Genomic DNA, 21,938 nt, shown 5'->3' with positions numbered 1-21,938 from the left:
GGTGGGTGTGGTTGGAATGCATGATTTCCAGTTTTCTTATTGTGATTTTATTAAGTTTCGCCTTGAAAGGCAACTGTATACATTCAAACCAGAAGGTTAGACTCAACCAGCGCTTCCTAAACTTCAGTGCCTGCCCCAGGCACCTGGGAAAGTGTATTACAAATGCAGATGCCCGGGCTCCACCCATCCCACTGCACTGGAGCCTGTGAGTAGAAGTGCCCAGGAATCAGCCTAGTCTGATTCTGGCTGTTTGTCAGGATCCTCTGTGTCCTCCTCCTCTGAGCAGCCCTCCTTGACTGCCTGCCTGCTCCTGAGTTCCCCATGCTCCCTTGATCCCTGCAGGGTATCTGGGAGCTTCTACAAAGGTACAAGTTCCCTGGCTTTCCCATATCTCTTGAATCAGATTAGCACTTCCTGGACAAATGTGTCTTTTGAAAAGCTCCCTGGGTCATTTTTACACCACCCTTTGGACATCAGACCCCCTGACCTAGGGATTGCCCCCACTTGGCTTTTAAAACCAGACTTCTAGTTGTGCCTTAATTTTAAGTTGTAGAGATAGCACATGCTCATAACATTGAAAAGGACTGAAATGAGGCAGAAAATTATAGGAAAGTCAATCTTGTGATAAGCCTCTGGTTTACCTCCTTGTGCCTATAAGCAATTTATTGGTCATGTACTATGTACCAGGTGCTGGGAATGCCGCAGTGCACAAGACAGACAAAAGCCCTCATCCGCATTGAGTTTACAGTGAAGCTAGACCACGAAGATATTAAGGAAGCAAAGTCTGTAGGGTTAGTAGGAAGTGCTGTGGAAAAAAATGAAGCAAGGTAAGGGCAGTGGGGTACTGGGACGGAGTGGTCAGGGTGGGCCTCCCTGAGGAGGAGATGTGGAGATGTTTGAGCAAAGACCTGAAGGAGGAGAGGAAATGAGTGTGTGGCTACCTGGGGACAGGTGTTCCAGGCAGAGGGGACAGCCAGTGCAAAGGCGCTGTGGCGGGAGCCTGCTGGGTATGTTCCTGGAACATCATGGGGGCCCGTGTGGGAGGAGAGGAGGGAGAAGGAAGTCAGAGGGGTTAGGAAGCGAAGTTGTGTCAGGCGTTGAAGGCTGCCGTTGGGAGTGTGGTTTTATTCTGAGAGTGGTAGGCGCTGTGGGAGGGTTTTAAACAGGGAAGCACCATGCAGTGGCTTGTGATAGACTGTGGTGCACGGGGTGTGCCCACAGCTGGGGCTCCTGGAGGTGCCCCCTTAGTAACTGTACAGCAAACGTTTGTGGATGTCTCTCTGCCCATGGTGGGTGGGGGACACCCGTCAAATACCTGGATAGGATCCTCCTACAGTATTCAAGGCACTTCTCATTCAGTGGGGACCCCTCCCTGCTCCCAGCTCCCCCCTCCCCTGCACGACCACCCTGATCTTTTTGCTTCAGAACCTCAGAGCAGACCGTCTTCCTGTTCTTGCATCTTCTCAGAAGCTGGGCCGCGGGGGGCAGTGAAGGGGTGTGTGTGGAGGGCGGCTTGTCTCTTTGGCAATAGGCCCCACCGAAGCCAGGGCTGCGTGCATGAGGGCCCGGTCTGCCTGAAGCCAGAGGGACGTGTTGGCTGCCAGAGCCTGGGAGACCCACGTGTGGGCAGGTGGTTGAGCCAGGGTGGATGGGAACAGTCTCCTTTCCATCCGTTTGCTGAAAAAAAAGTGTTTGGAATAATTTTTAGAGCAGTATAATTACATCCATTAAAGTACACAGTCTTAAGTGCACATCTCCATGGCTTTTTACTTGTGCGTCACCAAGTGAAGTTCTAGAACGTGTGCTCACGCCAGAGGACACTTCATGCCCCTTGCCAGTCAGCACCTGGAGAGAAAAAGTTATGTCTTTGGTTTTTTGATGAGAAAAATAACCATTTTGGCAACCTCTGTCATCAAAGATGCATTTTGCCAGTTTGTTGGCTTTTGTAGAAGTGCAATCCCACAGGATACACCCTTCTGTGTCTGGCTTCTTTGACTCGGGCAGTGTTTTTAGGGCACACCCATGTCGTCATGTGTGTCAGCAGTTTTTCTCCTGATTGCAGAGTTGTATTCCACTGTGTGAACGCACTACAATTTGTGATCCATTCGCCTGTTGATGGACATCTGTGATTTTTTAAAATCTGAGTTTTTATTGGGTTCTCTTCCCCGTGCTAAGCACTTTATGTTATACGTAATGTTTCCTTTAATCCTCCAAAGAAACCTAAGAGAAAGAGGCTCTTATTTATCCTGTAGAAACGAAGGCTCAGGGGCTTATGTGACTTCCCTTCCTTTCTTCTCTTAAATATTTTTTCAGCCTCTTATATCTGCCTTGTACCAGTCTAAGTGCTGTGGAGACAGTAGTGAACCAGACACACAGAAATCCCAGCCCTCGTGGAGCTGGCGTTCCATGGAGAGAAGGACCACTCGTCAGTGTATAAAATAACATGTAGATTGTGATAACTGCCTTATAGAGAATTAAAGCAAGGTGTGGTGGCAGAGAGTGTCCTGTGCTGTAATAACCTGGAGGAGGAGCCTTCCAGACTGAGAGAACAGCACGTGCAAAGGCCCTGAGGTGGGAATAAGCCTGGCGTGTCATAGGAAAAGGCAGATTAGCCAGTATGTTTGGAGTGGAGTGAGACACCCAGTTTCGGGGAGATGTGAGGAAAATACATTGTGGTCTGTGTGTTGGGGGTGGGGTTTCTTCTGTCATCACGCACTGACAGATAAAAATAACATCAGTGATGGGGATGTAAGTGCTGGCATTTCACGAGGCCTCACTCTGGCACGATGCTGATGTTCAGGTCCATTACTCTTTTATCTCCTGAGGTAGGTGTTTGAATCTCTGTTTACAGATGAGGAAGCCGAAGTTAGCACTTATGCACCTTCTCCCGCTGGGAGGTGGGGGTCTTGAACCAGAGCCTCCCCCTCCCCTCCTCTCCCCTCCCTCTCGGGGTCGCTGGGTGGTGGTTGAGTCCCCCAGGAAAGGAGCTGTTGAAAGACTCGCTTGGAAAAATCTCTGGTGACCTGTCGGACCTGTTGGTCTGCGGTGGGGCTTGTTTTACTGGCAGGGTGTGGGGTGATTAAAGTGTGTGGGTCTGACCCCCAGTTCCAGATCTGGGGGATCCTTCGGGAGCTTCTCATCCAACCCCTGCTATCCCCATTTCACAGAAGAGGGAATAGAGGATGGAATATGGGAACGGCTTCCCCAGGGTCACACAGTGAGTCCATGGCAGGGTCGCATTTGGAAACCAAGTCAGAGGGTCCTGAGCAGTGGGCACTGTGTGGTCCCCATTGTGCGGAAGGGGAAGCTGAGGCCCAGAGAGGAGTCATTCTCCCCAGGTCACCTAGCTAGTGTGCATCATTTCTTAGAATCCTTGTGGTGACCATTGTGGTTGGCACTATTACTCTTCCTGTTTTATAGATGAGGAAACTGAGCCCCAGAGAAAGGGATGTTTCATTCATTCATTCATTCATTATCACCTATTCATTCATCAGAAATGTATTGAGTGCCAGGCACTAAGTGCTGGGGCTGTAGCTATGAATAAAACAGAGTGAATGAAACAGGAATAAAACTGTGGCTAAGCAAGACCTCTAGGAGTTCTGGTGAGGAAGACAGGCATGAATTGAATAATCTCGTAGGTTATTAGAGCTACGAGGGCTCTAAGAAGGGTTTACGGAGCTGCTGGAGCCTGTACGTGGGCTTTGACCTGGTTGGGAGGGCAGGGAAGGTGAATCGATGTTAACTGGGTAAAGGGAGGGCAATGAGCGTTGTGGTTGGGGGGAACCGCATGTGCAAAGGCCCAGGGGCAGGAGCAAGCTTGGTGTCTTTTTGGAACGGCCTGAAGAGCCTAAAGGCTTGGCGGTGGTGGCGAGGTGGGGTCCTGCATGGCCTTTTTGGTTGTTATCCTCAGAGCAATGGGGAGCCATTGGTAAGTGTGGCAGGGCAATGGGGGACCACATTTGCGTTTTGTAAAGATCCCCCTTGTCACTTGCCTAGGGTCGCTCCAGCCAGGGATGCCTAACTGACCTAGGCCTCCCGACTCCTGGTCATCCCACCAGGCCACACCACTCCCCCACCCCCAACTAAATTCTACTCCCTTTTGAACCCAAGAGGCCATCTAGTCCCACGGGAAACACTCTTGACTCTGGAGCTCCATGGGCCTGGGCTCAGTACTGGCTCCGTCCTTTCCTCCCTGCATGACCTTGAGCAAATGACCTGAGATCCCATTTCCTTGTCTGTGAACAGGGCTGCAGCAGTCACCTCCTCATAGACTCTTGGCGTTGGCATACAGTAAGTACTTAATTCATGGTGCTGCTGGTTCTTGTGTCCTACTCCACTGGACACGTGAGCATCATATAGTTCAGCTAACTCGGCATCCTGAGGTTTCCCACATCTGATCTTACTAAATGGCTTCTTGGTTTCTAAATTCAGGAACTGAATAGAGCTGGGTAGTTAAGGAGAGTTGATATTATTATAATTATTATGATAATTTTTGTTTTCAGACCACCAGTCCTTAATGAATATTTGTTAATAGAGACCATCAGTGGTAGGGAAAGAAGATATTTCACAGCTTACTAATTATAAGACTAAATAGAAATGTATGAACTGTGTAGCTGTACTACGTAATAGTGTCTGTTATGTATTCGTAATAATTAACAGTGGAGTATTAGGATTGTGTCAGGCTATTGATGGAGATGTGATGGAGGTTTTGTTTTCTTTCCTGTATGTGTCTCCAGGTGGGTGGTTGTATCAGTTTCCCTTTGCTGCTGTAGCAAATTGCTACCAAATTGGTGACTTAAAGCAACATAGATTTATTATCTTAGATTTCTGGAGGTCACATGTCTGCAGTGGGACTTACAGGGCTAAAATTAAGTTGCTGACAGGGCCGTGTTCCCTCTGGAGGCTCTAGGGGAGCATTCATTTACTTGCCTTTTCAGTTGCTAGAGGCTGCCCGCATTCCTGGGCTCCAGGCCCCCATCCATCTTCACAGCCAGGGATAGCAGGTCTTCCTCACGCTGTATCACCTGACACTCACTCTCTGGCTTCCTTCTTTCTCTTTTAAGGACCCTACGTCCTCAAAGCGCCCAGTTGGGTAATCTGCCGTAATTTCCCCATCTCAAGATCATTACCCAGATCACATCTGCAAGGTCCCTTTTGCTATGTAAGGTCACATATTCATAGGTTTGGGGATTACGATGTGAACATCTTCGGGGGGATCCTTATTCAGCCGACCTTGGTGGTCAAGGGCAGCAGGGGCCTCTCTGCCCCCTGGTGTCCTCAGGCTCCCCTTGCAACATCTCCCTCTCTTTATCTCCTGGACCTGGAAGGCCAGAGGCTGTGCTGGACCATGGGGACAAAGGTGACGGCCCTTGTGGAGCTAGAAGGGAGAGGACTTCAACAAAGCGGCCCCATCACAAGTGGAATGTGGGTGGGCGGTCAGTCAGGGAAGCTAAGAGCACAAGACTAGGTCAGCAGATGCAGCAGAAGGCCAGTGTTCGGACTCTGGTGGCCCAGAGGTCAGATCCCAGCTCTGTCCACTTAGCTGTGTGCTCTGGGGCTGGTGCTTCATCCACTGAGAACCTCGGTCTCCTTTTCTGAAAAACGGGGGTGAGCTTGTCTGGGATAAGGCAGTGTGTGGGAAGCAGTGGGAGCAGAGCTGACACTCCCTAAATTTAAGACCCCAAACTCCATCTGAGCTGCAAATGTCAGTGCTCCTGAGACTGGCACGGCTGTCAGCAGCCTCTTCGAGCGCCTGAATTCCTTCCCTGGGGCCTGAGCAGGCGCTGGGAAAAATAAACCGAAGGAAACCTCCACGCTGAGACCCCTCCCCCGGCCGGTCGCTGAGTGCCACTATTTTTACATTCTCTCACTTTTGTGCATTGTTTCCTGACTCTCCAAAGACAATTCTTCACAAGCCCCGGGGGGGACCGCTCCCCCACCAGCCCCAGGAACAATTGTTTAGGGAAATGGAAAAAAAAGCTGGGCCGAGGAAAAAACAAAACCTCTTGAAAGTCATTGTCTTCAGATGTCAAGTGTCAGCTCCGTGGAGAGGAGACCACATTCCACCCATTGTCCTGCCACAGACAGGCACAGGGACCCCAGGATGCCCAGCCGCCCCACCCTGCATCCTGGGGCCCCCGAGTGACTTGGTTTGCTTTGTCTGGGACATTCCGGCGGGAAATACCACCCAAAGTGGAGCCCGTTCCCAGACACCACTGTCTCAGTCATTGCGGGCTTTTCCTCGAAGCTGCCCGCCCATCTGCATCCCCTGATCGGTGTGGGCTGATGTTGATACTATGGGCTAAGACTCATTTTGTGCTTACTAAGGTACTTTATCCTAAATCATCAAATTCTCACAATACCCCTGTGAGGTAAATACCGTGTGTGTGTGTGTGTGTGTGTGTGTGTGTGTGTGTGTGTGTGTGTGTGTGTGTGTAACAGCTTACTGAGATAGAATTCACGCACCATATAATTTACCCACTTAAAGTGTGTAATTCAGTGGTTCTTAGTATATTCACAGAATTGTGCAACCATCAACTACCCATCTAATTTAAGGACATTTTCATCACCCGCAAAAGAAACTCCATACTCATTAGCAGTCAGGTACCGTTTTTGTATCTGCATTTTGCAGAGAAAGAAACTGAGACAGAGAGGCTGCCCAGGGTCACACAGCCAGTAAATGACAGAGCCAGCATTGGCTTGGCTCTAGTGACATTTTCTTAACTATGATGTAATACAGTGGTTCTTGACTGGGGGAGATTCCCCCTTTGTCCCACAGGAGATATTGGGCAATGTTTGGAGACATTTCTGGTCACAACTGAGGGTGGGGTTTGCTACTAGTTTCTAGAGGGTAGAGGCCAGGGGTGCTGCTAAATGTCCTATAATACACAGGACAGCCCACACAGCAAAGAATTATCTGCTCAGATATCAGTGGTTCCAGGGTTGAGATACCCTGCTCTAATCCCACAATGATGAGCCCATTCTTCAGGAAAAAAAGCCGAGGGGCCCAAAGGAGAAGGGGGAGAAGTTGAGGTTAGAATAGGCAGGATCTCAGATCATGTTATGGGTGTGGGTGATAACAGCGAGGGGAGAGAGATTCTCGACAGTGTAGAGAAGACTCAGCAGGAAAGAGATCTGTGCTCCATCAGTGATGTCTGCTCTGGGTACCGGTATGGGGAGAATTGGTAGGCGTCACATTTGCCAGGTCTAGGATCGGGGTCTCACATTCAAATGCCCACAGGGCCAGGTAGGAAGATGACTGTAGCAAGAGGTTGGGTAGTGGAAAAGCAGCAGCACCTGCCCTGGGTAAATTTGGTAGCTGCCACTCTCCTACAGCCAGCTGTGGCTCTGTGGGCTTTTGAGACCTGTGGTCAGCTTTTTCAAGAGAAGCTGAGATTTTAATGGGAAATCTGGTATTCAGACTTAGGCCTGAATTTCCTCAAAGCACATTGCTGGTCAAACTAAACATGCCTGTGGGCCACCAGTTTGAGACCCATGAGAGTAAATTATAGCTTGGTAGCATGTTGGAGGCACTGGGTGTATCGTTGCTGAAGGAATGACGTGTCATGGGGGAATTCAGGGAGATTGCAGGCCAAGCCCCAGCCCCTGGGGTGGGATCTGTGTGGGGAAGAGTGTTGGCTTCCCCTCTATGGCCCCCCTCCCCCTTCTATTGCATCAGACCTGTTCACAACAGGTTGTAGCAACTCAGTTTTTGCTTTAACTTCCTCCATGGTGGGGAATGGGGTGGGGCTCCAGAGCTCGTGGGCACCTTTTTTCAGGGCCTAGAAGCTGTGTGGTGTGTAGCGGGAGTCTTCTCCAGATGATTAGTTGATTAGTCAATTAAACACGTGTTTGTCAAGGGTATTCTGTGTGCTGGGCCCAATCCCAGACTCTGGGGATACACTAGTGACATAGACAAAAACCTCATTGCCTTTCTGGAACCCATATTCTGGTGGGCTAGAGGGACAGTAGACAGATAAGTGGACACACATAATGTCCACAGTGACTGGTGTTGTGAAGAAAACAGGCCAGGAGGAGGGACAGATATTTTAGTTAGGCTGCTCTTAGATGGATTGAATGTGCCTGAGGGACTTTGCACTGACTGTTCCCTCTACCTGGAATGCCCTTCCCTCGGATGCCTGCAGAGCTGCTTCTTCACCTCAGTCCCCGAGTATCTGCTCAAATGCTGGCTCCTCAGAGAGGCTTTCCTTGAACATCTCTGTGAAATACCTCCCTCACCTGATCCCTCTCTGTTGCCTCATCTTGCTTTATTTTTCTTCATAGCGCTCGTCCCCACCTGCCATTTAATTTTGAAACCTATTTATGGTCAGTCTTGCCACTGCTCCATGAGGGCAGATTTGGTCTGATTTGTTCATTTACCGATGTGTCGTTGGCTCCTAACAGTGCCTGGCACACAAGAGGTGTGCAGTGAGCGTTGAGTAAACAGGTGAGCGCAGGAGTAATCGATCCCCCCGTGGCAAGGTCATGTCTGTGTCTCCAGCGCCCAGCTCCATGTTTGGCACACAGTACGCCCCAGGTCATGCTTGTTGGCGTGGGTGGTCCTTGGTGACAGCCTTTTCCCCTGAGAATACAATTATAAGCAAGTTCCTGTTTCCTTGCATAGTCTAGCTCACCTCCCTCTGCCCCGCTTCTGTGCCACTTCTTCCAGGAAGTCTTCGTAGTTAGTTTTTACGTGCATCATCTTGCTTACGCCTCAGCAACTGCCTCTTTTCCTTGGACGAAGAAATAGGCTCCGAGGAAGAAGTTCAGTGACTCTGAGGTCACGCGGTTGGCAGGCGGATGGAGCAGGGTGGCGAGGTGCCGTGGCAGCAGCGGACGGCTTTGCATGGTGCCAGGCAGATGTGGTGGCACAATACAGTCTGTAAAGCCTTCCCCCTCATCTCACCCCGGAGCCGGGGAAGCCGTTGGTAATAGGACTGTTTTTAGGGTGAAAAAGACAAATAACAAGTCAACGTAACGTAGGATAGATGGAAACGTCTCTGGCGCATAGTAGGAGGTCTATAAATGGGGTTGCTCCAATTCCAGAAGCTTCCTTAAGAAACACAGTGTGTTCATGTCTGTCTCCCTATCAGCTTGAGATGGGGCTGTGGAGGTTATAGCAGCTGATACTTGATTGAGCACTTACCGTGTATCAGGCACCTTTCAAAGTGCCTGCTGTGTGTGTTAGGGTCTGTAATCCTCATTGGAGTCCTGTGTACTCATTTTACAGAGGTGGAAACTGAGGCAGAGAGAGGTTGAGTGAGTTGCTCAAGGTCACACAGCCTGTCACTGGCAGAGCCGGTGTTTGAGCACTTTGCCTGTAGTATTTCATTTTAGCCTCATGGTAGCCTGTGGTGTCAGTAACTTTAGTATCCCCATCCATTTCATAGACGGGGCACAGAGAGGTGGTCTAGTCTAAGTCACACAGCGGTAAGTGACAAAGGCGGGATCTGAACCAGGTGGTCGGTTCCAACCTCTGAAGCTCAGCCCTTCTCATATATACGCTTCCTTAAGAGATGCAGGACCCTTCTGGCATTTGAGAAGGGAGAGTTTCTCAGAGCTGGAGGAGACCTTGGGATGCTGCGGCCTCGTGGCGGGTATGTGCAGATGCCCTGTGACACAGCCGCTGTGCGAAGTCCCCTCCAGGTCTGACTGGGCTTGCCCGCGGCTTCTCAGCTACCTCCTCTGACCTCAGCCCCCACACACTGAGAGATGTTGCCAGTCACCAAAGTATTTCCCAACCAGGAGGGTCATCCTAGTGCAGACCAGGAGAACATCAGTTTGACCTGGGAGGCCCTCTGTCACAATAACCAGCTGGTGCAGCCTTCATTTCTCAGAGGCTGGCCTTGTGCCTTGGAGCAGACGCAGCCGCTCCCCGACTCTCGGCGGCCCTAAACCCTCTTTCTTCTGGAGGCTGCGTTTGGCTCCCCAGCCACTCAGGGCTCTCCAGCTGGATTTCCCCCTGCCAGTACCTGCAGTCCTCCGCCTGCTGGCTTTATCTGGCCAACTGAGCTGCTTCCACACTTACAGGGCAGACTGGAAGTGCCGGTGAATTAGCGCCCAGCCTCCTGCCCTCCATCCAGTGGCCAACAGGATGGGTGTATAAATGCCCCAGCTCCCTCGGCCCCCTCTCGCCCCACCCCGGGGATCACTCAGAGGTGACCACTCTGGCTGTCAGGGGGCCTCAAAGGGATTGAGCCCCCATGGTCCACCCTGGCCACTTGCTTGATCTCATACCCTAAATTGGCTGCCCTCTCTTCCTGGGCCCACTTCTCCCCTCCCCTGCCTGCGTTTGCCAACGTCACCTCCCAGATCAACTACTTGTCTCAGACCTTTGTCTCAGGGTCTGCTCCTGGCGAGCCAGCCCAGGGCTCCCGTCGTGGTAAAGCTACTAAGACATGCCCGTGCTCCCCGTATGTGCAGCTATGAGGGGAACTGATTGGTACTTGATGCGCGGACACAGGTTATGCTTTGCAGACATTTAAATGAAGATTTAATAATTTTGACAGCAGAGTTTTCTTTCTGTATTTGGGGCCAACACCCGTATTTTTAAAGGGCCCCAGTGTTTTTGTAGGTCCAAGGAACGGTACCGCCTGTGGCCAGAGGCTGGCGGGAAAGGGCCTCTTCTTGTTCAGGGGCGACATGGAATTAAAAGTGCCCACCCCTTCTGTGCTCATCTGTTCACCAGGCACCTCCTGTGAGCCTGGCACCGAGCCTGATTGGGGGTCCCTGCGTGGGGTGGGGAGAGACCCTAGGCAATGGACTGTTGACCTGCAGTGTGGCATTTAATCCTTACTTCAACACCTGGCGGGGTGGGGCTCCAGGCACAAAGCTTGACCGTCGGGCTTCAGAGCCCCACTGGTGATTCATGTCCTGGTTTCCTTTTTCCTAAAAAGGGGGTACTCACAACATACCTCATGGGATTGTTACCACGGATAGGCAGGCTGGTCACCAGTAGCCCGCTGAAGCCCTTTTTACTGAGCACCTACTCTGTGCCAGGCATTGGTCAGGCCCGCGAGGTGGATGCCGTATGAACAAGCCACTGCTCCGCTGGAGCTGATGTTGCAGGGCACACGTAGCAACAAGCAGAGATGTAGATTCGTGTAGGTGGAGGCCAGTGCTGTAGCGGGGATAGAGAAGGATAAGAGGGGGAGGGGGGAGGGGGGCTTCTGCTTTAAAGCGGGTGGTGGGAGAAGGCCTCTCGGAAGTGAGCAAGGGGCCCTGCAGATTTCTGAAGAGAGTCTTCCAGGAAAAGGGAAAGCACATGCAAAGGCCCTGAGGTGGGACGGTAAGGACGGTGCCTGGGATGTTCACAGAACGGTCGGGAGGCCTCAATTGTAGCTCATTTTTAGTGCTGAAATGGAAGCCTGTTGAAGACACAATACAAGGCAGCTTATTTTTGCTATTACTATAAAATATCATGATCTCTCGATACATAACGTGCTATGTGAGATGTGAGGTACAGGAGGAAGTCTGAAGTTGTAACAAACGTTATTTTCTCTCAATCCTCTTAGGTAGGACTGTGAGTGAGTAGGTAACCTTCCTTGGGGATGACGTCTCAAATCTGAAATTTGGGCCTCTTGGGAAAGCTAGTTTTGGGCCAGTGGCTCTGTGCTCCTGGCATAGGCCTGACGAAAGGGGGTGCTTGCAGAGAATGGAGTGGAGAGGTTTTTAATCTCTGCCTGGGTGGTGGTAGTGGCTGCGGGTGGGGGAAGCTCTTATGTTCTGCCCAAGGCCAGCTCCTGGGGGGCTCGGCCAGTATGGGCACCTTCCTGGGGAGCCTGGTGGTTTCCAGAGTCAACACGGAGAACGAGGGGTAGGCAGCTCAGAGGCCCCACTGCGGACGGACAGCCTTCTCATCTCACATGTGTCTGGTTTCGTCTCTGCCGGTGGGCACTCCCCTTTCCACCCGGGGACACATGCCCTCTAGGAGGAAAATGCAGACTAGTCTTCCTGATGCTGAAGAAGTGATGATTGGGGTGAGAGCCTGGTATGTGTAGTAACCTCTCCTGTCCAAAATTAAAAAAGGAAACCATACATTTATGTTACAAAATGACTTTTGATTTGAAAGTAGAAATTTGGAAAAAAACAGAAATGAAGAAAGGAGAAAATTGAAATTACTTCTAATTCCACCCTCAGAGTTAGGTTCCATGGCTAGTGATAAAACCCAAACAACAGTGCCTTAAATGATGTGGAATTTTCTTTCTTACTGAATTATAGGCTGCCCAGGATAGATATGTTGGCTCCACTGTCATTAGGGACATAAGCTCCTTCTGTATTGCTGCTCCATCTTCTTCAACCCCTGGCTTTTACTTCGTGGTATAAGATAGCTGCCTGACCTCCAGGCATCACATTTGCTATCCAAGCAGCAAGAAGGAGGAATAGCAAGAGAGAATCCCTGCCTGTGCCTCCCATCATCTCCAAGGATACTTCCATGATGTCGTATGTCATACATCCACTTATACCTCCCTAGCCCAAACTAAGTAATGGGACCACACCTAGTTGCAAGGGAAGCTGGGAAATACAGTCTTTATTCTAAAATCTGGAAAAGGAGAGACCAGATATTGGGCAACAGCTAGTAATCTTGGCCATACTCTCACACAGTTTAGGGTATTTCATTCCATACTTCTTTTTTCTATGCTTACGTAGAAATAATTTATTTAACCAAAAATGAGACTATATTTTATGTGCTCTTCTGTAACTTGGCTTTTTCCCCCCTAGAGATACATTAACAGTCTTTTTCTGTATCATTATATGGATTTCTGCAAATCATTTTTAGCACGATGTCCTTTTGTCAAGATGGACCATAACTAAACCCCAAGTATTAGAATTTTAAATCAGATACTAAAGTTAAATTTTTTTTTTTTTTTTTTGTGGTACATGTGGGCCTCTCACTACTGTGGCCTCTCCCGTTGCGGAGCACAGGCTCCGGACGCGCAGGCTCAGCGGCCATGGCTCACGGGCCCAGCCGCTCCGCGGCATGTGGGATCTTCCCGGACCCGGGCACGAACCCGCGTCCCCTGCATCGGCAGGCGGACCCTCAACCACTGCGCCACCAGGGAAGCCCTAAAGTTAAATCTTGATGCCACATGTGAGATTTAGTTTTTCCTGCAGGATAAGTGCTCAGAACTTAAGTGGATGGAGCATAGCACTTGGGCTTTGTAGGAGCCGCTGCTCATTTGGGCGTCTTCCCAACTCTGGCCTGCGTGTGGCTGCTTGGTGCAGGCTCTCAAAAAGCCCCTTCTGCTGTTGTTGTTGTTACTTTATTATTATTACTTCGATTCACTGCTGTTCTATGACACTCTGCTTCCCTGGACCCTGGGCCACCCAGATCACATAGGGGTTTGGGGTCTTCAGGGCACCTCCTTTCCTCTGTCCTTGTTATGGTCTGGGGGCTGCCCTGCCCCCACCTCCCCTACTTCTAGCCATTCCCCTGGCCCTCTCAGGTTTCGCCATATGTCTGATGAGGTCACCCCAGCCGAGGCGGGGGTGTCCTTGGGGGCAGGCGGGCCCTCTCCTCTCAGTGATCAGGTTGCTGGCATCCGTCTCAGAGGGTACCTTCGAGGCCTCTTTCCCTCCTTTTTATCTCCAGGGAGAGAATTATCCTCCCAAGGCTGTGGCTACAGGTTCCAGACAGATGGAGCCTCCCCAGGGGCACCCCAAAGGGCAGCTGCTACCTTATGCGGTTTTTTGTGTACAGTTACTCACTGCGGATGCATGTTGGAAATGGATTGGAGACTGCCTGGGTTTGAGGCCCAGCTCTGCTACCTACTAGCTGTGTGGCTTTGGGTAATCTCTTCACTACACTGGGCTTCAGTTCCCTCCTCTGTAAAATGGGCACAGTAATAATAGTACCTACCTCCTAGGATTGTTTGAGGAGTAAAACACTTAGAGTAGCACCTGTCACATACTAAGGTCCAGAGGTGTCAGGTATGATAATAATTGCTAAAAAATCTGTTATTGTTATTAATATACTTTTCAATTCTGTACCTGTTACTTCTGGAGCCTATTCTGGGGCTCCTTCCTCAGTTTTTCTCCCTCTCTCCCACCTTTCCTCCACATGTTTCTTGAGCACCTACCGTGTGTCAGACAGTGTTCTGGATGCAAGGGGACAGCAGTGAACGAAACCATCTTCCACTGTGAGAGGGTGGACACTCTCTGGGGAAGGTGTTACCGAACAATCAGATATATACAAAACTTAGTTGATACGAGCACTGCCGATAGTGATGCATTCTGTGAAGGGTAACAGGGTTCAGACGGCTGTGAGGAGTGAGGCGAGACCCTCCTTTATACGGAGCCCGAGAGGGAGACATCCTCGACGAGGGGGCTCCCCTGCCAGTTGAACATCTTGCAGCGGTGGCTTTATAGGCAGAGAGCTGCAACGGCAAAGGCCTGGGCGGGAGGACAGGGTCAGTGTGTTCAGGAAACAAAAAGGAGCCGGCACGGCTGCACCTGAAAGAGTAAAGCCCGAGTGGGGTGGGAAGGGCCCTTATCCTGCAGGATCTCGTCAGCTGTAGAAGGGAGCGGATTGTTTCCTAGGTTTTAGTAAGAGCCACTTCTAAGGCAAGGGTTTCTCTGCATCGACACTATTGACGTTTGGGGCCAGATACATCTTCGTGGAGGCTGTCCTGGGCATTGTAGGATATTTAGCAGTATCCTTGTCCTCTACCCTTGAGACGCCAGCAGCACCCACATCCCCAACTGCGATAACTAAAAATGTCTTCAGACATTGTCACATCTCTTCTGGGGGATAAAATCAGCCCCCCTGGTCAAGGACCACTGCTCTAAGGCAAAGGGGGGCAGGGACAAGGCTGGCCTGGCATCAGGAAACCTGGTTCTGAACTGTGTCTTATCACCAACTTTTTGTTTGAACTCAGACCTGTGTCTCTCACCCTCTGGGTTTCTCAGTCAAGTTGGAGCTCGCTGGACATGGCAAATGCACAGCTCTGCTCCTCTTCTCCTTCCCATGGCCGTGGCAGACATCACTAATCAATTATGCTGTGTCTTCCTGTTCAGCTCAGAGCTCTGGGGACCGTGAAGGCACTTGGGTTAGAAGCTCTATGAGCGGCCTGTCTGGTCCCCTCCTCCCAAGCAGCAAGCAGGAACCAGACAGTCCTGGGCTCAGGTTCGGCTCTCTTGGTTTCTGGCTGCGTGACTTCTGTTAGGTTACTTCACTTATGAGCCTCAGTTTTTCTCATCTATAGAGTGGGACCAAAATAGCTACCCTGAAAGCTGATCATGGGGGTTGCATTGAACTCATGTCGGGACTTTGCTGGTCTCAGCAAATGTTTGTTGCATGAACGAATGAGAGCATGTGGGTCTCGTTCTGGGTATGGAATGGTGGGAACTCTCATCCGCAGCTGGTTGGAGTGTAGGTTGGTACATTCGCGTTGGAGACCCATTTGTCATTAACCAGTCAAGTTGAACATGTCTCTAATCTACGGCCAACCACTCCATACCTAGGTGTACACTTGGAGGAACTTGCACACCTGTGCTCAGGAGATTCAGGTGCGCCTAGAGGATCTGGAGCACCTGAGCCCCAGTGGGCCTCTTCATCATAGCATCGTTTATAGAGAGAACATTTGAAACAGCTTAAACGTCTGCAGCCTGATATACTTACATCTGCTCAGCAATGAAATGGACAACTTGAGGTCTTAGTGTGGGGCTCCCCAGAAACAGATCCTGAGACTGATTCAAGGGCGAGCAGTTTCCTTGGGAGTTCGCCCCAGGAAGCACCAATAGCAGAGTCGGGGAGTGAGGCAGGGAAGGGAGGGCAGCTGAGAAAGGTGTGTCATCAAGCAGGTGACCAGTGCGGGCCCCTGGGGCCCTCGGGGAAGCAGGCCCTCACGTGCCTCAGTCCTCGTCTGTCTTTGCAGCCTGCTCTGCGTGTGAGAGAGGGTCCTCACGCCAAGAGACGCGGGTGCTGGTGGCTGAAGTGGTGCTGGGGCGCACCCCAGGGCTAAGAACCAAGGGAGGTGGGTGGGGTTTGGGCGGCAGGCGTTGCCAAGTGCACGTATGGATGTGGGTAAAGGTGGAAGATGTGATGTTGAGTGAGAAAAGGAAGTTGCTGAAAGGACGTCATTTATAAAAATGTCGTAAGCACGCAGAACGGTGTTCTTCATCGCTCGTCAATTCACACGTGCCTGGTAAGCAGGCGGAGGCATGTGTGGGAGCGAGGACCACATATCCAGGGCAGTGGGTGCCTTGCAGGATGGGCAGGTGCACAGGTAGCTCACCTCTCTCTGTAGTGATGCCTTTCTTCCTGTGTCTCCACTGAGGTTTAATATTTACAAGGTACCTGGATAAAGTGCACGGATCTCAGGTGCACACTGATTAGGCTTTGCATATGCACTTGCCTGTGTAACCGCCACTCAGATCAAGAAGTAGAATATTTCCAGCCTCCGCCCTGAGGGCTTCCTCGTGGCCCTTCCCTGTCTGCACCTCCTCCAGACTTGATGAATTTCTTTTTGAAAATAGTTTAAAGCAAATTTGACATAATGCTAATAAGATTTGCTGAAACTGGGTAGCGATGCGTTTGTGGGTGTTTGTTAAATTTTCCTCTGTCCTTTTCTGGCTCCTTGACGTATTTCATCATCATCATAAAGAGAAGAGGCGGACTTGGCCACATGCAGGGAAGCGGCCCAGGCAGGGGTGCGGCATGGACACGGCATGGGCAAAGATTCCAAGGCCGGAGGAGAGTTTCAGGCAGCCCTGGAAACCCTGAGAACGGGCTTGTCTCTAAGGGAGGTTTCCAAGATGAGAGCTGCTTTTGGCCGAGTGTTTCAAAGCTGTCAAGATTTGGACACGGAGTCACCCTGGAGGGTCCCTTTCACCATCCTGCCTGCACAGAGGGCATTGGCGCCGCCTGGAAAAGCCAGTCGTGCCGTGGGCAGCACGGGGGCTGGGCCCAGAGCCCCTGCCTGCCCATTCTTTCCGGGTCACGAGCTGCCCATTATGCCCATCACAGCAGCCTGTTTGCGGCTCCTCTGTGGGTGGCCCGAGCCTCGCATTGTCCCAGCACAATAGTGGTGGCCGTGCTCTTGTGGAGAAAGTGGGACAGGAAGCTGTGATCTAGGCCAGCCGAGCTGCGCTCCCAGCTTCCTGCTCTCCCTGGCGGTGCTGGGTGAGGCTGCCTTTGTCGCTCTCCTGTCTGAGGAGGCTGGAGGCTGGACTTCCCGGCAGCATCACAGGCCCTGTTAAAACATCCTCTAGGAACTCCTGTCTCCTGACCCCTCTACCCGTTGTCCTTTAAAGAGAAGGATCATCAGGCTTCCAAGAAGCCCGAGTTGAGGTTCCTGCCATGTGTCGGGCACTGTGTCAGGCAAATTTTATCCTTCCTTTGATACGTGAGGGTTTACTGTGTTCCAGGCACTAGTCTAGGCCCTGGGGGTACAGCTGGGAAGCAGACCCTGCCCTCATGGAGCTCCCATTCACTTTATCCTAGTGCATTCTGAAAGGTAGGACGACAGTATTACTATGATCTACGTATTTGCGAAGAGTAAACTGAGACTCAGAGAGGCTAATGCACTTTCCTGAGGTCACACCACACGGAGGAGGAGGAATGCAGTTTAAACCCAAATCATTAGTCTCCAAACCTGGCCTCTGTTGCTGGATTGGGATAAATGTTTCATTCCAGCCATGCTCCCTTCTTATTTTGGTCTTTCCCTTAGGCACTGGTGTAGACTGCTTAATCTTAGTCTTTTTATCTGACAAATGGGCTCTTAATGCAAGATGAGAAGGTGATAAGTGCATGAAGACAAGGAGGGCATCCTGGAGGAGGTGACATTTGAGCTAAGGTCTGATGAATGAGAAAAAGCTGTCTCAGGACAGAGCTCGGAGAGAATATCCTTGCAGGTAAGAACAGCATGTGCAAAGGTCCTGAGGTAGGGATGTGCCTGGCAGGTGGAAGGAATAGAGGGGTTGAAGATGTGGCTGAAGATTATTGAAGTGTGGGGTGAGGGTGGAATGCTGGAAGATGAGTTCAAAGAGATTAACTAGTACAGGTCATGGGGACCTGTAGCTGTGGAAAGATGTGGATTTTTTTTTTTTAAGTGTATGGAGTAGCCATGGAGAGTTTCAAGCCATGGATTGATAGGATCTGATTTACATATTTAAAAGGATCCCTCTGGCTGTGTGTGTGGAGAGAGGAATAGGGATGAGGTGATTGCATTAGTCCAGGCAGGAGGTGTTGGTGACTCGGACCAGGTGGGTGGCTGAGGAGGTGGGGAGAAGTGGTCCAATGTTTAATACATGTTGAAGGTGAAGCTGATAGCATTTGCTGATGGATGGAAATGGAGTGTCAGAGAAAGAGGGGGGTCGAGGACGACACGGGGTGGGGGTTTGGCTGGAGCACTTGGAAGGCAGAGGTGCCATTCCTCAGGCTGGGAAGGGCTTGGTGGTGTGTGGGTTTGGAGGGAAGTTCAGGAACTAGGTTTTGGATGTGTTAATTTGAGATGCCTCTTGGACATCCAGGTGGAGTTGTCGCGTTGTCAGAAATCCACCTAAGTCCAGGCTGGGGATATACACTTGGGCTGCAGGAACTGGTCGAGAACATGCTGCGGTGAGTGTGGACAGAGAGGCAGGGCCACTTTGCTGTGTGTCCCTGACTTTCCTCTCTGTGACCTGCCAGGTGGAGTGTCAGCACACCTCTTCCTAGGAAAGCAGAGTCTGCAGGTGGCCGGCTCCCCGTAACATCCATGGATGTCCCTTCTCATGATGGGAAGGGATCCAGCAACCTCCTCTCTGCTGGCCTGCCCCTGCTTCCCTCCATCCTGGGCTGTCCCTTCCACCTCTCCGCACTCAGAGATCTCCCCTTTGCTCTAAACACCCATGGCAGGGAAGGTGACTGACAGGCCACCATGCCTCATCGTGGCCAGTGGACCGTGAAGTCATTTTCGCAGGGGACTCCGTGTTGTCAAGCTGGGGACAAGCCCTCGAGTCGGGGCACCCCCGGCAGAGTTCGCTGTCAGCGGGGCTGGCCTCAGTCTCCCTCCGATGCTCGCATGTCCTCCTCCCCACGCCCATGTCTGTTCTGTTTCCCCGGCCTGTCCACGGGGTGTCTCAGTGGCTCGTCCTCTGCCTGCTCTGTCCCACCCGTACCAGTGCCAGGCCGCTGTCGTTGCTCATCAGTGGAGGGGCTGCACCCCTCCACTCTGGTCCCTCCACTTTCATGCCTGACCCCTAAAACCTAGTTCCTCACAAAGACAGATGGCTCTTTGCCACCATTTAAAAGCTGGGAGACTTTGCTTTAAAAAAAAATCCTAATTTCTGGTTTCTCTTGGGAAATAAAACAAAAACCCAAACCCGGAACGTCTGGTGATACTGGGCCTGCTGCCCTCCCACCTGGCCGCACTCGGCGGGGACGAGTAGCCACCCCGCTTCGACGCATGTGAGCTTGCCTGTTCCCCACAGTCCCTGCCAGGCCCCGCCTTTATCGTCTGTCACATCACAGAGGAGGGAAATGATTTCTCTGTTCCAAGACCTTGAAAAAAGTGGCAGAACGACTCCGGTCTGTCCATACAGTAGGATCCTGGGCAGCCATGAAAAGAGAATGAGGGTGCTCCCCATGTAATGATATGGAGAGATCTCTAAGTGGAAGAAGCAGGTGCAGTGCATCCTGTGTATGCTGCTATCCCTTGGTGTGTAAAAAGGGGAAAATAAGAATATATGTGTGTGTGTGTGTGTGTGTGTGTGTGTGTGTGTGTGTGTATGTATATACATAAATATATTTGTGTTTTTTCCCCCAGCTTTATCGAGATACAATTGACATGTAACACTGTGTAAGTTTAAGGTGTACAGCTGCCTTTAGTACATTTATATATTGCTAAATGATTACCACCATAGTGCAACTTTAAGTATTTAATAGAGTATAATTAACCATAATCACTGTGCTGTACATTAGATCCCTAGAACTTATTCATCCAATAACTGGAACTTTGTACTCGTTGATCAACCTGTGTATGTTTATTTGGAATGATACACAAGCCCCTAGGAGCTGTGGTTCCCATGGGGTATGGGAAGGACTGGATGGATGGGGCCTGTGGTATAGGAGACGTTTCATAGTTTTGACTTTTTATATTTTTGATTTTTGAGCCATGTGGATGGTTATTATTTAGAAGTTAAGTTTTTAAGCAAGAGGGAAAAAAAGGAAAATGAATTGTAGTCTGAGAGGGTCCTGCAGGTGATGCAGCAGGTGTGAGTGCAGCTCATGAGGGCGGGGTTTGTGTTGGTCTCTGCAGAGCCTGGTGGAGTAGATACTCCGTAAACACATGTTGGCTGAAGGGCAGAGTAGGTTGTTGCTTATTTCCTGCCCACGTCCCTGGATTGTGGTGCCTCCCGGGGCCTAGTTGGCATTTGAACTGGTAACCCTTTTTTCGGGCCACCTCCGGGGGACTGGAGGCGTGGACGCTCACCTCTCCCTGCTTCTCTCCTCCAGGCATTCCTGCATCGCATCCGGCAGAACACGGCGGACTCGGTGGAGAAGGGCCTGACGGAGGAGAACGTCAAGGTGTGGACCCGGGGCTGGCCCCTTTCCCGACTGTCCCTGCTGCTGTGTGTGGAGCTGCCTGTTCCTCCCGGGTGATGCTCAGAGGGTGCCCGGGTCCACCCCGCGGGCAGCTGCCTTTGGCCTCCCAATGGCTTGCCCCCCGCAGCCCCTGGAGGGCTCTGGGTCCTGCAAGCAGACAGTGCTTGGGGGATGTGAGGAGGACTCAGCCTCAGGGCCCCACTCCCCACCTCGAGGCTTTCCCCTTGCTCAATGCAACCAGCCTGTCTTCCAGCCTCCTTATGCCAGGGACCCTGGCTTGGAGCCAGTGGAAAATCCCTTCCCAAGTGCCCCTGGGAGCCTGGCACCTCCATCTGCCCTCCTGGCAGCCCTGGCCCCTGCCCTGCACTGGGTGTTGAGTGTCGAGGCTGGGCGGATGAGGAATTGGGTCCAGGCTAAGTTTGGCTGTGGCTCTGGGGAGTTTTGAAAGGAAGTCAGTAGACCTTGTGTGTGCATGGTGGAGGCCCCAGCGGTCCCCAGGCCTGGCTTTCTAATGTGGCCTCACTCTCTGGGAAGCCACCTCCAGTCCTTGGGGCTCCAGGGTCCTGGTCCTCAGAGAGAGGGGAGACGGGGCAGGGTCGGGGTCAGAGGTACCAGCATGTACAGCATATAAAGGGCTTGGTCAAGCAGGACATCCCCTTGTGTGTGTCCTGGTTAATAAGGATACCTTGTACATTGACAATTCTGAGTCCAGTATTTTGGATAAGAAAGCTGAGGCTTAGAGATGTAAAGAGACCTACACAGGGCCAGTGCATGGCAGGTCCCTGGTAGGGCTGGGATCAAAGCTTTTCATTCATTCTTTGGGCAAATACTTACTGAGTACCTACTGTTTATTAGGTCTGTTTATTACAAACTATTTATTACAACTTAAAAACTATTATAATTAAAATTTATAATTTATTACAGTTTGAAAAAATTACCTTTTTTAGGAGGTATAATTCACACACAGTAAAGGGTACAATCTTAAGTGCAGGCTCCTCTGTGCCCCCCCAGTACATGCCCCCACCCCAAAGATAACCACTGACTTCTAGTGGCGTTAATTAGCTTTGCCTGTTCTTGCACTATATATAAAAATGAGCTCTTTCGTCACGCCCGGCATCTTTTGCTCACTGTTATGTCTCTGAGATTTGCCCATGTTGTGGTATGTAGCCGGAAGCCATTCTTTTTCATTGCTGTGTAGTATTCTGTAGTATGACTGTGCCGTGATTGACTCATTCATTCTCCCGTGGATGGATATGTGTGCCATCTCCAGCTTTTGGCTGTGATGACCGTTCTTGTCTATGTCTTTTGGGGGACACAGGCTCTAATTTCTTTGGGGTATACACTCAGGTGACAGATACTTATTTTGAAGTTCTGTAGCCATTCCTTGAAGTAAGTATAACAATAGGATCTATCC

At 51.0% G+C, this 21,938-nt stretch overlaps 1 protein-coding gene and 1 pseudogene across 3 annotated transcripts in view; one reads left to right on the top strand and one right to left on the bottom strand.

Moving 5' to 3' along the window:
• The window catches only part of LOC117308126 (ADP-ribosylation factor 1 pseudogene), a 33,649-nt pseudogene extending 24,802 nt beyond the window's left edge, over nt 1-8,847 (bottom strand).
• PREX1 (phosphatidylinositol-3,4,5-trisphosphate dependent Rac exchange factor 1) overlaps nt 1-21,938 on the top strand; it is a 198,068-nt gene that overhangs the window by 61,512 nt on the left and 114,618 nt on the right. For 2 of the 3 annotated variants that reach the window (XM_033839559.2, XM_033839558.2), the window contains exon 2: nt 20,435-20,506. The exons of the other annotated variant lie outside the window; for it this stretch is intronic. In XM_033839559.2, coding sequence (XP_033695450.1) covers nt 20,435-20,506 — 72 coding nt within the window. The remainder of the gene's footprint in view (nt 1-20,434; nt 20,507-21,938) is intronic. 3 annotated transcript variants of the gene reach the window in all.

The sequence above is a fragment of the Tursiops truncatus genome, chromosome 15 (genome assembly GCF_011762595.2).
Source record: "Tursiops truncatus isolate mTurTru1 chromosome 15, mTurTru1.mat.Y, whole genome shotgun sequence".
In the NCBI taxonomy this organism is placed as follows: Eukaryota; Metazoa; Chordata; class Mammalia; order Artiodactyla; family Delphinidae; genus Tursiops; species Tursiops truncatus.
The sequence above is the reverse complement of the archived record's forward strand: the minus strand, read 5'-3'. Positions and strand labels throughout refer to the sequence as shown.